General features: G+C 42.8%; 1 protein-coding gene across 1 annotated transcript in view; it reads left to right on the top strand.

Annotated features, from left to right (window-relative positions):
• Window positions 1-10,142, top strand: part of tnikb (TRAF2 and NCK interacting kinase b) — a 50,662-nt gene extending 40,520 nt beyond the window's left edge. Inside the window, exons 21-26 of the mRNA XM_080418153.1 lie at window positions 231-365; window positions 486-586; window positions 1,965-2,114; window positions 3,120-3,279; window positions 5,773-5,912; window positions 7,440-10,142. Of these exons, the coding sequence (XP_080274279.1) occupies window positions 231-365; window positions 486-586; window positions 1,965-2,114; window positions 3,120-3,279; window positions 5,773-5,912; window positions 7,440-7,523 (770 nt within the window). The 3' untranslated portion in view covers window positions 7,524-10,142. The remainder of the gene's footprint in view (window positions 1-230; window positions 366-485; window positions 587-1,964; window positions 2,115-3,119; window positions 3,280-5,772; window positions 5,913-7,439) is intronic.
• The last annotated feature ends 3,157 nt before the right edge of the window (window positions 10,143-13,299 follow it).

Below are 13,299 nucleotides of genomic sequence, written 5' to 3'. Positions count from 1 at the left end.
AACTCAAATCCTTGCTTCTGGGGGTTCCTTTCACTAAATATACTATGACAGAAAACTGTTATAGGATTTAGAAGACATTTGTAGAATCGGAACATCAGGCCTTCATGGGTTAAGGTACAGTAAAGTGCTCCCTGTTCTCTATAACCTTGATCTATAGCATCAACATTGATCACTGTCTCTGTAATTAGGTGTCATCCAGAATTGTTCCTTCTTCTCATCCTCATCCTCAGGGAAGAAGAACAAGCTGCGTGTGTACTACCTGTCCTGGCTTAGGAACCGCATCCTGCACAACGACCCTGAGGTGGAGAAGAAACAGGGCTGGATCACCGTAGGAGAACTGGAGGGCTGCGTACACTACAAAGTCGGTACGTCTTTACATATATATATGTGTGTGTACATGCACAACCTGACAAGTATAGTACCTGTATGTAGTATGCATACGATGCGTACAGTGTTATGTACTTGTTCCTACTCTGGTCCTGCAGTGAAGTATGAGAGGATTAAGTTCTTGGTGATCGCTCTGAAGAACGCTGTGGAGATCTACGCCTGGGCCCCGAAACCCTACCACAAGTTTATGGCCTTCAAGGTGACACACACACACACACACACACACACACACACACACACACACACACACACACACAGTTTGTATTACCATACTTGTGAGGACACAAGTAAGACGTGCAAACGCTGGAAGCGAACGCAGCTCGAAAATATTGTGTATTTACGGACTGTGTGTGTGTGTGTGTGTGTGTGTGTGTGTGTGTGTGTGTGTGTTTGACTGTAGCTGTACTCTGGCGCACTCTGTCGGCCGCACCCAGGCAGTGTACTGCACACAGACAGACACACACACACACACACAAGCCGAGCAGAGTTTCATAGTAGGCTCCACTTGGGCCGCGCCTCCTTCCGCGTTCGCAATTAACATTTTAGGACGTCAATTTTATGTCTGCCATAATGCCATTTCTACAATTTCTTGCTGAAAAATAGGCTATTTTCAGTGCACGACACCAGTGCGCAACTAAGTATATATGGCCATAACTCCAACCCCAACCCCTAAACCTATCCTCTAAATGCCTAATCCTAAACCTAACCCCAATCTGTTCCTAATTGTGAGCCTGACTCCAAAAGTATTTTTAAAGCTCGACTATGCAAGATTTCTGGTCTGTGTGTGTACAAACAGGGAAGGTGTGTTGTTAAACCCCCCTCAAACGTCAAACAGGTGGCTGTCTTTGATGCATTAATTGCGAACGCGGAAGGAAGGCGCGCCTCCGCCCAAGTGGAGCTTACTATGAAACCGTGCTCGGGTTGTGTGTGTCTCCGTCTGTCTGTGGCGCTGCCTGTGTGCAGCCGCGCCCCCATGTCACTCACGCTCTCATTGGCTGCTGACAGATCTCAGAGTGCAGCCGCGCCCCCATGTCACTCACGCTCTCATTGGCTGCTGACAGCTCTCAGAGTGGAGCTTACTATGAAACCAACCCGATCGCCCCCCAAACACGGTGAAATAGCACGGATTGACAAACGGCAATTCCGTGCATAGATGACTAGGAACTCAGAAACTCCGTGCATAGGAGAACCATATCCCCCCCCATTAACTTCAATACGAGGCGGAGGCAGTCACGTGACTTTCTCTCTACGCTCTCCCCATCACGGTGAAATAACACGGATTACAAGTCCGTAAATACACAACATAACAATTAAAAAAATACAAAAATAAATCTAGGGCTGGGTTCGCTTCACGCGTTCGCACGTCTTATTTGTTGATTAGAGTGAGCACAAAAGAGTTTTATTTGTATAGTAATACACTTTTATATGTATAGTAATACAAGTGCACACACACACACACACACACACACACACACACACACACACACACACACACACACACACACACTACCACGGGCATATCTACAGACCTAAACATACAACGCACACTGAAGTGCTCCTCTCTCTCTCTCCATCAGTCGTTCACTGACCTCCAGCATCGACCCCAGCTGGTTGACTTGACGGTGGAGGAGGGTCAGAGGTTAAAGGTCATCTACGGCTCCAGCGTGGGCTTCCATGTCATCGATGTTGACTCTGGAAACCCCTACGACATCTACATCCCCTCCCATGTAAGACACTCACAGACTGAGGAGCTGGCTGGGTTGAATGCTGAGAGTGTTTTTGTGTAAATGTGTTATGAGTGAGTGAGTGAGTAAGTAATTGATTGGATGGACGGACGGACGGACGGACGGACGGACGGATGGATGGATGGATGGATAGTTTGTGATTAACTGTGTGAGTGACAGTAACTGAATATGTGAGTGAGTAAGAATTTATGAATGACAGGGTGAGACTGTGAATGACAGGGTGAGGTTATGAATGAATGACAGGGTGAGGTTGTGAATGACATGGTGAGGTTATGAATGAATGACAGGGTGAGGTTGTGAATGACAGGGTGAGGTTGTGAATGAATGACAGGGTGAGGTTGTGAATGAAACTGTGAGATCATGATTGACAGGGTGAGGTTGTGAATGAAAGGGTGAGATCATGATTGACAGGGTGAGGTTGTGAATGAAAGGGTGAGATCATGATTGACAGGGTGAGGTTATGAATGAATGAGAGTGTTAGGTGTATTTGAGAGACTCTTAGTGACTCTGCTGGTCTGGTCCGAGGCCTATGAATCAACACCTCAACAACTCCAACAATCCTCTGGATACAGTAAGAGACAAAGGGGCCGTTTCCAAAGCAACCGCCTCGCGTTGCTCTTGGCAACAGTGTAACCATGCCGTATTCCATCCCTTGTTTCCATGACAATTGCATGTTTGTTTGTTTGTGTTTTATGGAGCGGGGGGACTCCGTTGTTGCAGCAGTTTCTCTTCGAAGACGTAGGGAAGAGAAGCAGAACATGGGAGGGAGGGAAGGAGAGAAGGAAGGTAGGAAGGAAGGTTAGGAAGAAAGGAAGGTTGGAAGGAACGGCGCAGATCACAAAGGAAAGCGGAGAGAGAAAGAGGAAGAGAAAGATAGAGTACTGCATTGCCCCCACCCCCCCGCAAATACAGACTCACACTGACAAACCCCCCCAACCCCCCAACCCCGACCCATCGCCTCCTCCTCCCGTGTGTCGCCCCCGGCAGATTCAGAGTCAGGTGACCCCCCATGCCATCGTGGTGTTGCCCAAGACGGACGGCATGGAGATGCTGCTTTGCTACGAGGACGAGGGCGTCTACGTCAACACCTACGGACGCATCACCAAAGACGTGGTGCTTCAGTGGGGGGAGATGCCCACCTCCGTTGGTAGGTGTCCAAAACAACAAGCACCACAAACACGCACACACACACACACACACCTCCACATATCTCCTGTCTGTTCGCCTAAAGCCACACTCCTCCGTCTTGCTTTCTCTCCTGTACCGCCCCAAAAGTACGCACGCACACGCACACACACACACACACACACACACACACATTTCCCTAGCACTGTGTCACATCCCTTCTCCCCCCAATCCTCCAACCCGAGAAAAATAAACTTAAACACCCACACAAACACGCGCTCTCCTGAGGCTGAGAACCACATATACCTCTCCATTTGTGCCTTGCTTATTGCCTGTCGCTGGGGATCACACTCCCGGGAATGAATTAGCACTGGGTTGTCATGATCAATGCTGACAGAGACTTAGCAGAAAGCTCATCACCCCTGCATGCTTCAGATTTATGCTTGTGAGATGAAATCCCCACAGGCACACATGCACGCATGTGTGCGAGCACGTGCACACACACGCACGCACACACACACAGACAAACATCTCAGCCTGTTATCCATCACTTCCACTCCCCACCTTTTTTAGAGCAGTGGTTCTTATCGCTAGTTGCGGGGACTAAAACAACTGTTAGTATTATATTCTCTCAGGAAGTCAACGGTGTTAGACCTGGTGTCCTGGGTCTACATGAGTCCTAGATCAGATGACAAGGAGCACTCTGGGTGCCTTGGACCACCACACACACGCGCACACACACACACACACACACACACACACACACACACACACACACACACACACACACACACACACACACACCACAAGTATAGGGAGGCATGCTTGTGTCTGGGCGATGTTGTCTGTCTGCTGTGCCGCTGTCCTTTGGTCATGTTTTGTTCAATCCGACGATTTTAACTGTGACGTATATGAATATCAATCAACTTTTGTCCCATTCAAACTCTCTTTCATCCTTGGTGCCGAAGGGTCCTGTGTTTTGATTGTTTTTTTCTAACCAATGGTCATTGATGGATCTCTACTTACTTAAGTCAGTAAACTAAATAGGACAAAAGTTTTTTTTCTTAACCACTTGAATCCTCTAGTCTAGTCTTAGTAAAACGGACCTGAACTATTCTTGGGCATTTTGTAGATCTGCTATTTTTGGCGGTTGTTCCCCCCAGAATAGGCAGGCTGGGGTTCAAGTGGCTAAATGAAAAAAATACACATATTATTTTATTAAATAATACAGAAGTCATTTGACATCAAGTTTCAGTGATACTGAAAAGCACTGAATCACAACTAGCAGGTTTCGGTATACCTGTGTCTTGCTAGTTGCTATTGTAGTAGAACAATAGACGTGTTGTTACAGCAGCATGCCTGCTGTTGTGCATAGTGATACGGCAACAGGTCACATGGGCAGTTGATCAGAACCTAGCCAAGGATGGACATTCTGGATATTCAAAGAAGTCTCCTGTCTTTTGTTCTGTTCCATCTCCATTCCAGTGTCACCACTAATTACACATTAGTTGGGTCCAGTGTTTAATTGATTGAATGTTCTGTAATAATGTAGGATGGAGTGAGAAAGATCACTTGATATACAGTACATGCTATTAGTGTTACAATGCTAAACTTCTATTAGACTTGATTCTGGAACTCAGAATTATTGAGGCCATACAAAAAGGGCTTTATTAAACTGTGGGTGGGTATGTATTTATATCGATTTATATATTATAGAATTATTCACATTTCTGACTTCTATTGCTGATATGAAAGTTGAGACAAAACATAACAATGTTGAGACATCAGATATAGCCATTTGATCCATTCATTATTATAATATGATTTTAAAGTTGCATTACGCAGTGCTAGCTGCTTTGTGTGGAACAAACGGAACATTACAGTATGTCATGTTCTCACAGTGACGTATGCATACTCTTGTCAAACCAGAATTTCTCACAACCAAGCCCATCCCTAATGCCACAGACATTCTTAGGTGTACCCATCCATGGCATAGAGGTTTAGACATGCTTGCCGCTGGATCTACAAGCAGTGTCTTGCGCAAAGCCTTTTTTTCTGTGGGACAGACACAGCCAATTAAACCTGTGGACTACTACGGGTATGCCCTGTCAACCATAGCAATTGTCAAGAGAAAGGAGAATGTTTTTGTCGTTCACTTTCTCCACTCCACTTTCCAAGCCTCAGGAATTCCAACCTGCTGTCATTAGCACTCCATGCTACCCTCTAGGTACTTGTCGCCGTCCATATTTAGCCATTGATCCTACATAGACCCCTTCGCCAACAGAATGCTCACAATGGTAGTGTGTCTAGTGACTACACACGCTACCTTTTGACACCAGACTCTAGTGTGTATATAGGCGCTCACCCAGAAACTGCTGCAATAATCTCCTCCTAGAGGCGTGGCCTAATAGACGCAGGCCTTGTGATTGGCTTGGTTGGGAGACCGGTGTTGAGTTGGTTCTCTCCTGTGCAATCCGTTTGTTATGTGTGTGTCCCCTGTCCCCACCCCCTGCAGCCTACATCCACTCCAACCAGATCATGGGGTGGGGAGAGAAGGCCATTGAGATCCGCTCCGTGGAGACGGGACACCTCGACGGAGTTTTCATGCACAAGCGAGCTCAGCGACTGAAGTTCCTGTCAGAAAGGAATGACAAAGTGAGTTTGAGTGGGCACGCATGCACAAACACTTGCATCTCGCTCTCTCGTTCACACTGAATTTCCCCAGCAGGACCAATAAAGGTCTTATCTTACAAACCGATACACATACTGTACAGTATATACACACATATACAGTACGTACTATTACATACTTTATTCATTCATATTGTGCTTTTATCCAGTGCACAGTGTCAGTGTAGAATAGTAGGAATGCAACAGCCAACAATGCTGCATTTTGATAATAGACATTTCAATAATATGTCCCTAGAATTAGTATGAAAGAAATACATTTAAGAAATGTAATACACACACGCACGCATGTGTGTGCGCACACGCGCACACATGCGTACAGACACACACACAGGGGCACCAACTGGTGTCATTTCAGAAGATTGCAATGGCTATTGGGCTAGGATCCCTCAAAGAAGCAATGATTCATAATGCCTTTCATCCATAGGATGTAGCTCCAGATTATTTACAGAACCGAGAAATACAAGGCAATAGAGCACCGAACTTAAGTCTGACGTCACTGCCAGTAGAGGGCGCTGTTCCTGGGTTCGTGGCTTTATTTTTTGTGTTGAAATCCCCATTTGGGAATCTTAGATCACGTCATATAAGAACTGTGTTCCAAACATAAACACACCACCCTGGCGTTTTTGTCAGGGGGGTGGCTCTGCATCGTTTATGATATTCATTCATATTTGATACAGCCTGTTTCTGGCGAAAATGGAATTAATTCTGCCTTAAAAGTCTTAAGAACTACTACTTCCGGGTCTGAAATCACTGTCCCCACAGCAGCCGCGTTCATGGGAAATGTAGTCTTTGGGTTGTTAGACTCGTTTCTAGTGTTTATATTGTGTTACTCTTTGGGTAAATGTGTACATTTACACCTTCAGTCGATGCTTCATATCCATATGAGTAAAAACGCCAGGGTGGTGTGTTTATTTTTGGAACACGGTTCTTATATATATACAGTTCCCAATGAGGATATCAATACAAAAAGTAAAGCCATGAACCTGCAGAATGCGCCCTCTACTGGCTTCGGTGCTCTATAGGCAGTAACCTACTTGCTTGGTACTGTAGCAACATTGGTTGTAGAGCATGAGTTGTAAAATTCATAATTAAAGACATATCAGTAGTCCAGCCTGTCATGAGGCAATATATGCAGTCCCAAAACTAGGAACAGCCCCCGTACACTGAGAAGAAGCAGCGTTCCATTTTTACGCACAACATACATCTGGAATAAACTCCCAGAAAACTGTAGGTCTGCTCTCAACTCTGTCCATTCTTGTGCTACTCTGTAATGTTATTATCTTTATCTCTGTTATCTATTCATATTTTCCAAAATGGCCTTTTATAATGTTTATATTGCAATGCTCTTGTCTTAAGGCGCTTAATGTTTTGTGTAAAGCACTTTGAATTGCCTTGTTATTGAAATGTGCTATACAAATAAACTTGCCTTGCCTTTTACACATAGAGTGACTAACTCAAGCCTCCTTTCTCAACATTTGTGTTTGTCTTCAGGTGTTTTTTGCCTCGGTGCGGTCCGGAGGCAGCAGTCAAGTCTTCTTCATGACCCTCAACAGAAGCTCAATGATGAACTGGTAACCCCCCCCTCCATCATCACAGCCCTCGTCTCTGTCCCATCCATCACCCACCAGAAGAGAGGATGGGGGCCCAACGAAAAGACAGACAGATACATAAAAAAAGACTGTCTAATTGAACAATTATGCGACCACAGGAAAGGTTCCAACCAACCACAACCGGCGCTGTCATTGTTGTAGTAGTATTTCGCCTGCAAAGCTGGCCTCCGGCCACTGGGTGGAGCGCTACAGGCCTCAGTGTTACTGTTGGAAAAAACGAAGAGACTGCATAACAAGTCAACAGATGACACATTTTCTTTTGTTTAGATTGACTGGTGTTTTGTTTTGTTCCTCTGAGGGATGCTATTATAAGGCAAAAGGACACTAATATTGTGTTGAGTAGCTTTAGGTCATATGAGGCCCCGGTACGGAGAGTAGTTCACTGTGTAGAACAGGGCAAACATCTGTCAAGTCAAAATTATTACTTTAGAGTGACATTTTAATTGTGCATCTTTTGATGTCATTGTGAAAAGGAACGGCCCAAATACTATAAATAAGCAGTTTGTTTTATAAGTCAAATCTCAGTTCATTTGGAGACAATTTTACACTTGTTGATGTGCACCTTTGCTTCCTCACTATGGCTACAATGCCATTTAATTTTCCTTCTGGTGGAATAGAAGAAGAAGGTTATAGATATTCCTTCGATGCTGCAACAGCAAGAGAAAAAAAGAAACCAGCGTTTTGCACCTGTTCTCATGAGGAGACCATGGCATCTCACAAGCGTATAATTTTGTGGTGGTCTCACCTTTGCTCCCCTTGTTCTCTTCAACATTTATATTTTCTACCCATTCTGTGTGCGTTACACTTCTTGTAAATACTCACTTTGCTGTGTAGGGACAGTCCGCTTTGCAAACTGACACACATTGGCTGGGTCTGAGCGAGGTAAAACAATGAGGAACAACAACACAAACAGTAGGCCGTCACTTTCTGTCAATTCAATTCAATACCTCTGCAAAATGTGACCACTTATTATTTACTCACAGGTGTGAGATTTCTTTGCTGTGTAGGGACAGTCCGAGTCCGCTTTGCAAACTGACGCTCATTGACTGTGTCTGAGCGAGATAAAACAATGAGGAACAACAACACCAACACAAACAGCAGGCTGTCACTTTCTGTCACACCTCTGTAAAATGTGACCACTTTTTATTTACTCACAGTTGTGAGATTTCTTAAACCAACAACCTGAGAAAGGAGTTGAGAAGAGTACAACTGTTGTGACTGCTGACCCAAACTCTCCTCTTTTTTCTTTTCAGTTCTTTCACTGTTTATTGAGGTGTTTTTGTACATTTGTGCGATGATACATATTGGTTCTGTGTGTCATCTATTGATACGAACTGTTAATCCTAATTTATACTATGTGAGCCAAGCCGTGGCTCATGGTTCATGGCTCATAGCTCTGTACTAGATACTGTTGGAGCTATGGGCCATGAGCCACGACTTAGCTCACACAGTATAAATTAGGCTTTAGAGGCAATACTTTCCCATGCAACTACTGATGTTTGACGGTGAAGGATAGAGTTCTAGCGAGGGATAGATTTCTGAAGTGAGGCCAAAAGTATTTTGTAGCTGTAACAAACTAGCTTTACTTGGCAATGTTCTAGAATGTTTTTCTAGAAATAATGTTCTTAAACCAGTACTAGTTACTAATTATCTCTATTTGGATCACCAAATCAATGGCTTAATGGCTTAGGCTTGATTGTATTCAAAAGATTGCAACAAAAGTAATTCTTACTCTTACATTCACATACGTTTAAGCATTTAGCTAATGCTCTCCAGGTATCAAAATATGGTTTCAGGATGACCACTCCACCAGTATGCTAATTTTCCCACCAGAAGGTGAAGCTGCTAATGAAAGTGGGACAGTGAGTAGGCTACGAGACAGAAACGGGTCATTTCCATTCTTTCTGCTGCTTCCTTGTTCATAGATCTAACAGCGTTTGTCAGCCAGTGGGTTTATATAATTCAAATGCAGATGACACAGTGTTCTGAATAATTTTAATAGATTATTGTGTTATAGTGCATTGGGCCCTGAACCTCGAGATCAACACCGATTTCAGGTGTACAAAAACTGCTGTTCTAAACTAATAGCATATCTGTTTGTGATGCCGGTCCAGGCCACGCCAGCTGACGCCTTTATTGCCAGATGTGTCTGTTGTTTCACTAAGAGGGAAGAAACCATAGATTTAAAAAAAAAGAAAGAAAAACTATACTAGAGAGAAGCATTTCGTTTTGGTTATATCTTATGGCTCATTTTAACGAAAGACAAAAAAGAAAGGATGTTCACATGTTAAGGTTTAGTTGCCTTTCTACCGAACAGAAAAAAAATAGCTATAAGACTTTCTTAAAACAAACAAAAAATGTTTTTATTGTGGTATTATTTGTATTTGTATTTGTATTTCGATTTTTGTACGTATCTGACTGTGAACGTATGTATGGAGGTGCGAGTGTGTGAGTGAGTAATGCATGTCTATGTTTTCACCTAGTCGGAACCACTGGGCTCACTACGAATCCAACCTCAATCTGGAACACTCTTCTGTGACGTTCAAAATTTTGACAATAAATGTCATTTCCTTGTACAGCAGAACTTGTCACTATTTTTATGCCTTGACTTTTCCAGAATCACTGATACCAAGAGACATCATCCTCCTAGACCAGTGCTTCTCAACCTTTTCTGGATCAGGGCTCACTTGAAAATGTTGAAAGCGTTCGCAGCCATTTGGCTGCCGCGTTAACCCATTCCATCCGGGGAAAACGTCTGTGTCATTTTAGATTTTAGCTATAGCAACGTACGTTTTTCAGAAAACTCTTAGGATTTAGAACAGTGGTTTAGAACAGTGGTTCTCAAATAGCAGATAAATAGCAGATATACAAGCTCACAGCGCGTCACTTCGTGCCACGCTGCAAGCTTGAACATCTGCTATTTATTTTACATTTTTTGAAAAATCTTGAAAGTGTTTGAAAAATAATGAATATCTTTGTATTTGTTTTTACACAAATCTTCTCTTCTGGGGGTCCCTGGCACAAAACCTTTTCAGATTGTGGTCCGCGGACAAATATATATCAATTTGGGGGTCCTTGGCACGAAAAGGTTTGAGAACCACTGATTCAGAAGGCATTCGTAGAATCGGCCTCGCTCAGGTCTTACTGGGTTAAGTGGTCAGGTGGGTGGGCCGCATGGATTTTCAGAGCATATTTATTTGAATGACTAATCAATCGATTGTGTTGTGGCTTGGATCAGAGGAACTACAGTAACATAGTATATTTTACGTTCCTTTTTTATCTGTATCACAATGAAAGCTAATTTTTCACGATTTTAAAGGAAAAATACCATGACATTATTTTCACATTTTATATTAATGTTATATTATCATTCAAATCTTCTGTATTTTGCCAATTATTTGGGGAACCACTGGTAATATCCTCACGGCCCACCAGTGGACCACAGGTTTAGAATTACTGATGTAATTGATCAAATTGTTTAGTGACTTGATATATCAAACCACATGTCATATCTGAACATACTGGTGTATTTAACGTTCAGCATATTAGGGCTTTTTGTTCTTTCTTTCTATAGCATTGAAAAAAGGGGGATTGCTTACCACGGTTTGCCAGATTTAGAACAAAATTGCAATAAGGCAGGTAAACTGTAATTAGTTGTAAAGAATAATAGATAAATGGCAGTTCATTAACATTCAAAACGTCTATTGTAGTGGGCAACAGTCAGAAGACAAACTTTTTTATGAATATAATTGTGTCACTTTTATTTGTCGCTGGGGGGGGGGTGGTATTTTTTCCACAGCAAATTTGCACATAATATAGAATTTGTCCTCTGCATTTACCCATCCTAACTATTGTTATAGGAGCAGTGGCTGCCATTAATATGGCACCCGGGGAATAGTTAAAGGAGTAGTTCACCCAAAGAAATTACTTATTTTCTATCAATTACACACCCCATGAAGCCTTGAATTCATGGAGATTTTTTTGTTTTTGTCGCATTCCTAAGCCAATAATTTGATGACCGGCAGAGTCTCCAATAGGAGACTCAATGGAAACTCTTTGAGACTCCGCCGGTCATCAAATTATTGTCTTAGGAATGCGACAAAAACAAAAAAATCTCCATGAATTCAAGGCTTCATGGGGTGTGTAATTGATATTCTTTTTTTTTGGTGAACTAATCCTTAAAGACTTGAGCGTCTTGAGGACACTTTGACACATAGACCTTTCCATTCCCAAATGGTCTCTCTACCCCAGGGGTCGGCAACCTTTTTGACACGAAGTGCCATGTTTTTATTTTCTTGATAGTCAACAACAAGTTTAATTATGACAAACACATGAAAAAGAAATTCCAACAGATTTTGGCTGTCCATATTCATACAAACATTTTCTTTCACACCAGGTCATTGTAATTATAATTAGAGGAATAACCCCCACCTATCTCCCAGACTCACTGTCATCCCAGGACCCCCTCAAAATCATGTGAGCCCCCCCTGGGGGGGCCAGTGGTTCTCAACGTTTTCTGGATCAGGGCCCACTTTGCCGCGAGCGTTTTCAGAGCATTTTTAGAGTGCATCAGAGTGCATGTTTATTTGAATGATCAATTAATCAACCGTGTTCCGGTTTGGATCAATGGAACTAGCATAGTATACTTTAAGTTATTATTTTATCGGTATCACAGTGAAAACTCACTTTTCAAGGTTGTAAAGGAAAATAATACCATGACATTTTTTTTACATGCATGTTTTCTATGTCTATTTTCTATTGTCATTAAAATCTTAGTGTCTTGACAATTGTTTGGGTGCCCACTTGCAATATCCTCATGGCCCACTAGTGGGCCCCGTCCTACAGGTTGAGAGCCACTGGGTAGAACAAACACCTACTGGTTGACAAGTAGCCTAGTAGCCTACTGCCTCAAGCAATGAATGTAGAAATTCAGTCTCTTGTGTGCGAGGGGCGTAGCACCAAATTCTGGGCCCTGCGGGGACAAGGACTCACTGTGGGCTTCCCTATGATTTTTTTTTCTTTAAAAAAGACCAGGTTTAAAAAAGTAACTCAGTCCCACTTACACCCCCCCTGTGACGCATGACGCATGTGTGACGGGGTCTCCCACAACAACAGAATATTGCATAAAAGATGTGTGTAAATATTAGTGAAATTTATAAATGTGAATGAATGTCATTAATGCACAAGGATTATGGTGATGTAACAGGCAACCAATGGAGAAAAGAAATTCAAAAGGGGGGGGGGTCCTCCTGTCCAGTTTTTCAACCCTGGCAAACCCTTCTGTTCATCACTAGCCGAATCGTTCATAAGTTAACACATAAGCTCAAGATTATATTGGGAAAAGATTTGTGTGCAGTTTACAAAAAATGTGACCCAAATGTCATTCACTCCTAAATAATTGTAATAAAGAACTGGCAACCCACTAAAAAGAAACAAGTGGAAAAAAGGGGATGTCTTGCCACTCCAGCGCTTCAAACCTGGCAACTGCCTTCTGTTCATCACTAGCCAGAATCATTCATTATTAAAGGTAGGGTAAGTGATTTGCATTGTTTAAAATAAGTGTTAAATAGCTCTATATTCTGATAGTACTCAATGCTATAGAGTGTTTGTTCAGTATTAGGAGTCTGCTTGTCTCTCCACCTCTTTATTAAACAGAAAATGCATTTTTGTTTCAGTTTCGGTTTCATTTCCAATTTTATCCAACCAGGACAGAGAACTCAGTCAAGATACAGATTAAACAA

This window comes from Gymnoscopelus braueri (assembly GCF_963280865.1).
Source record: "Gymnoscopelus braueri genome assembly, chromosome: 21".
Lineage (NCBI taxonomy): Eukaryota > Metazoa > Chordata > Actinopteri > Myctophiformes > Myctophidae > Gymnoscopelus > Gymnoscopelus braueri.
This window is presented reverse-complemented; position numbering and strand designations above follow the sequence as displayed.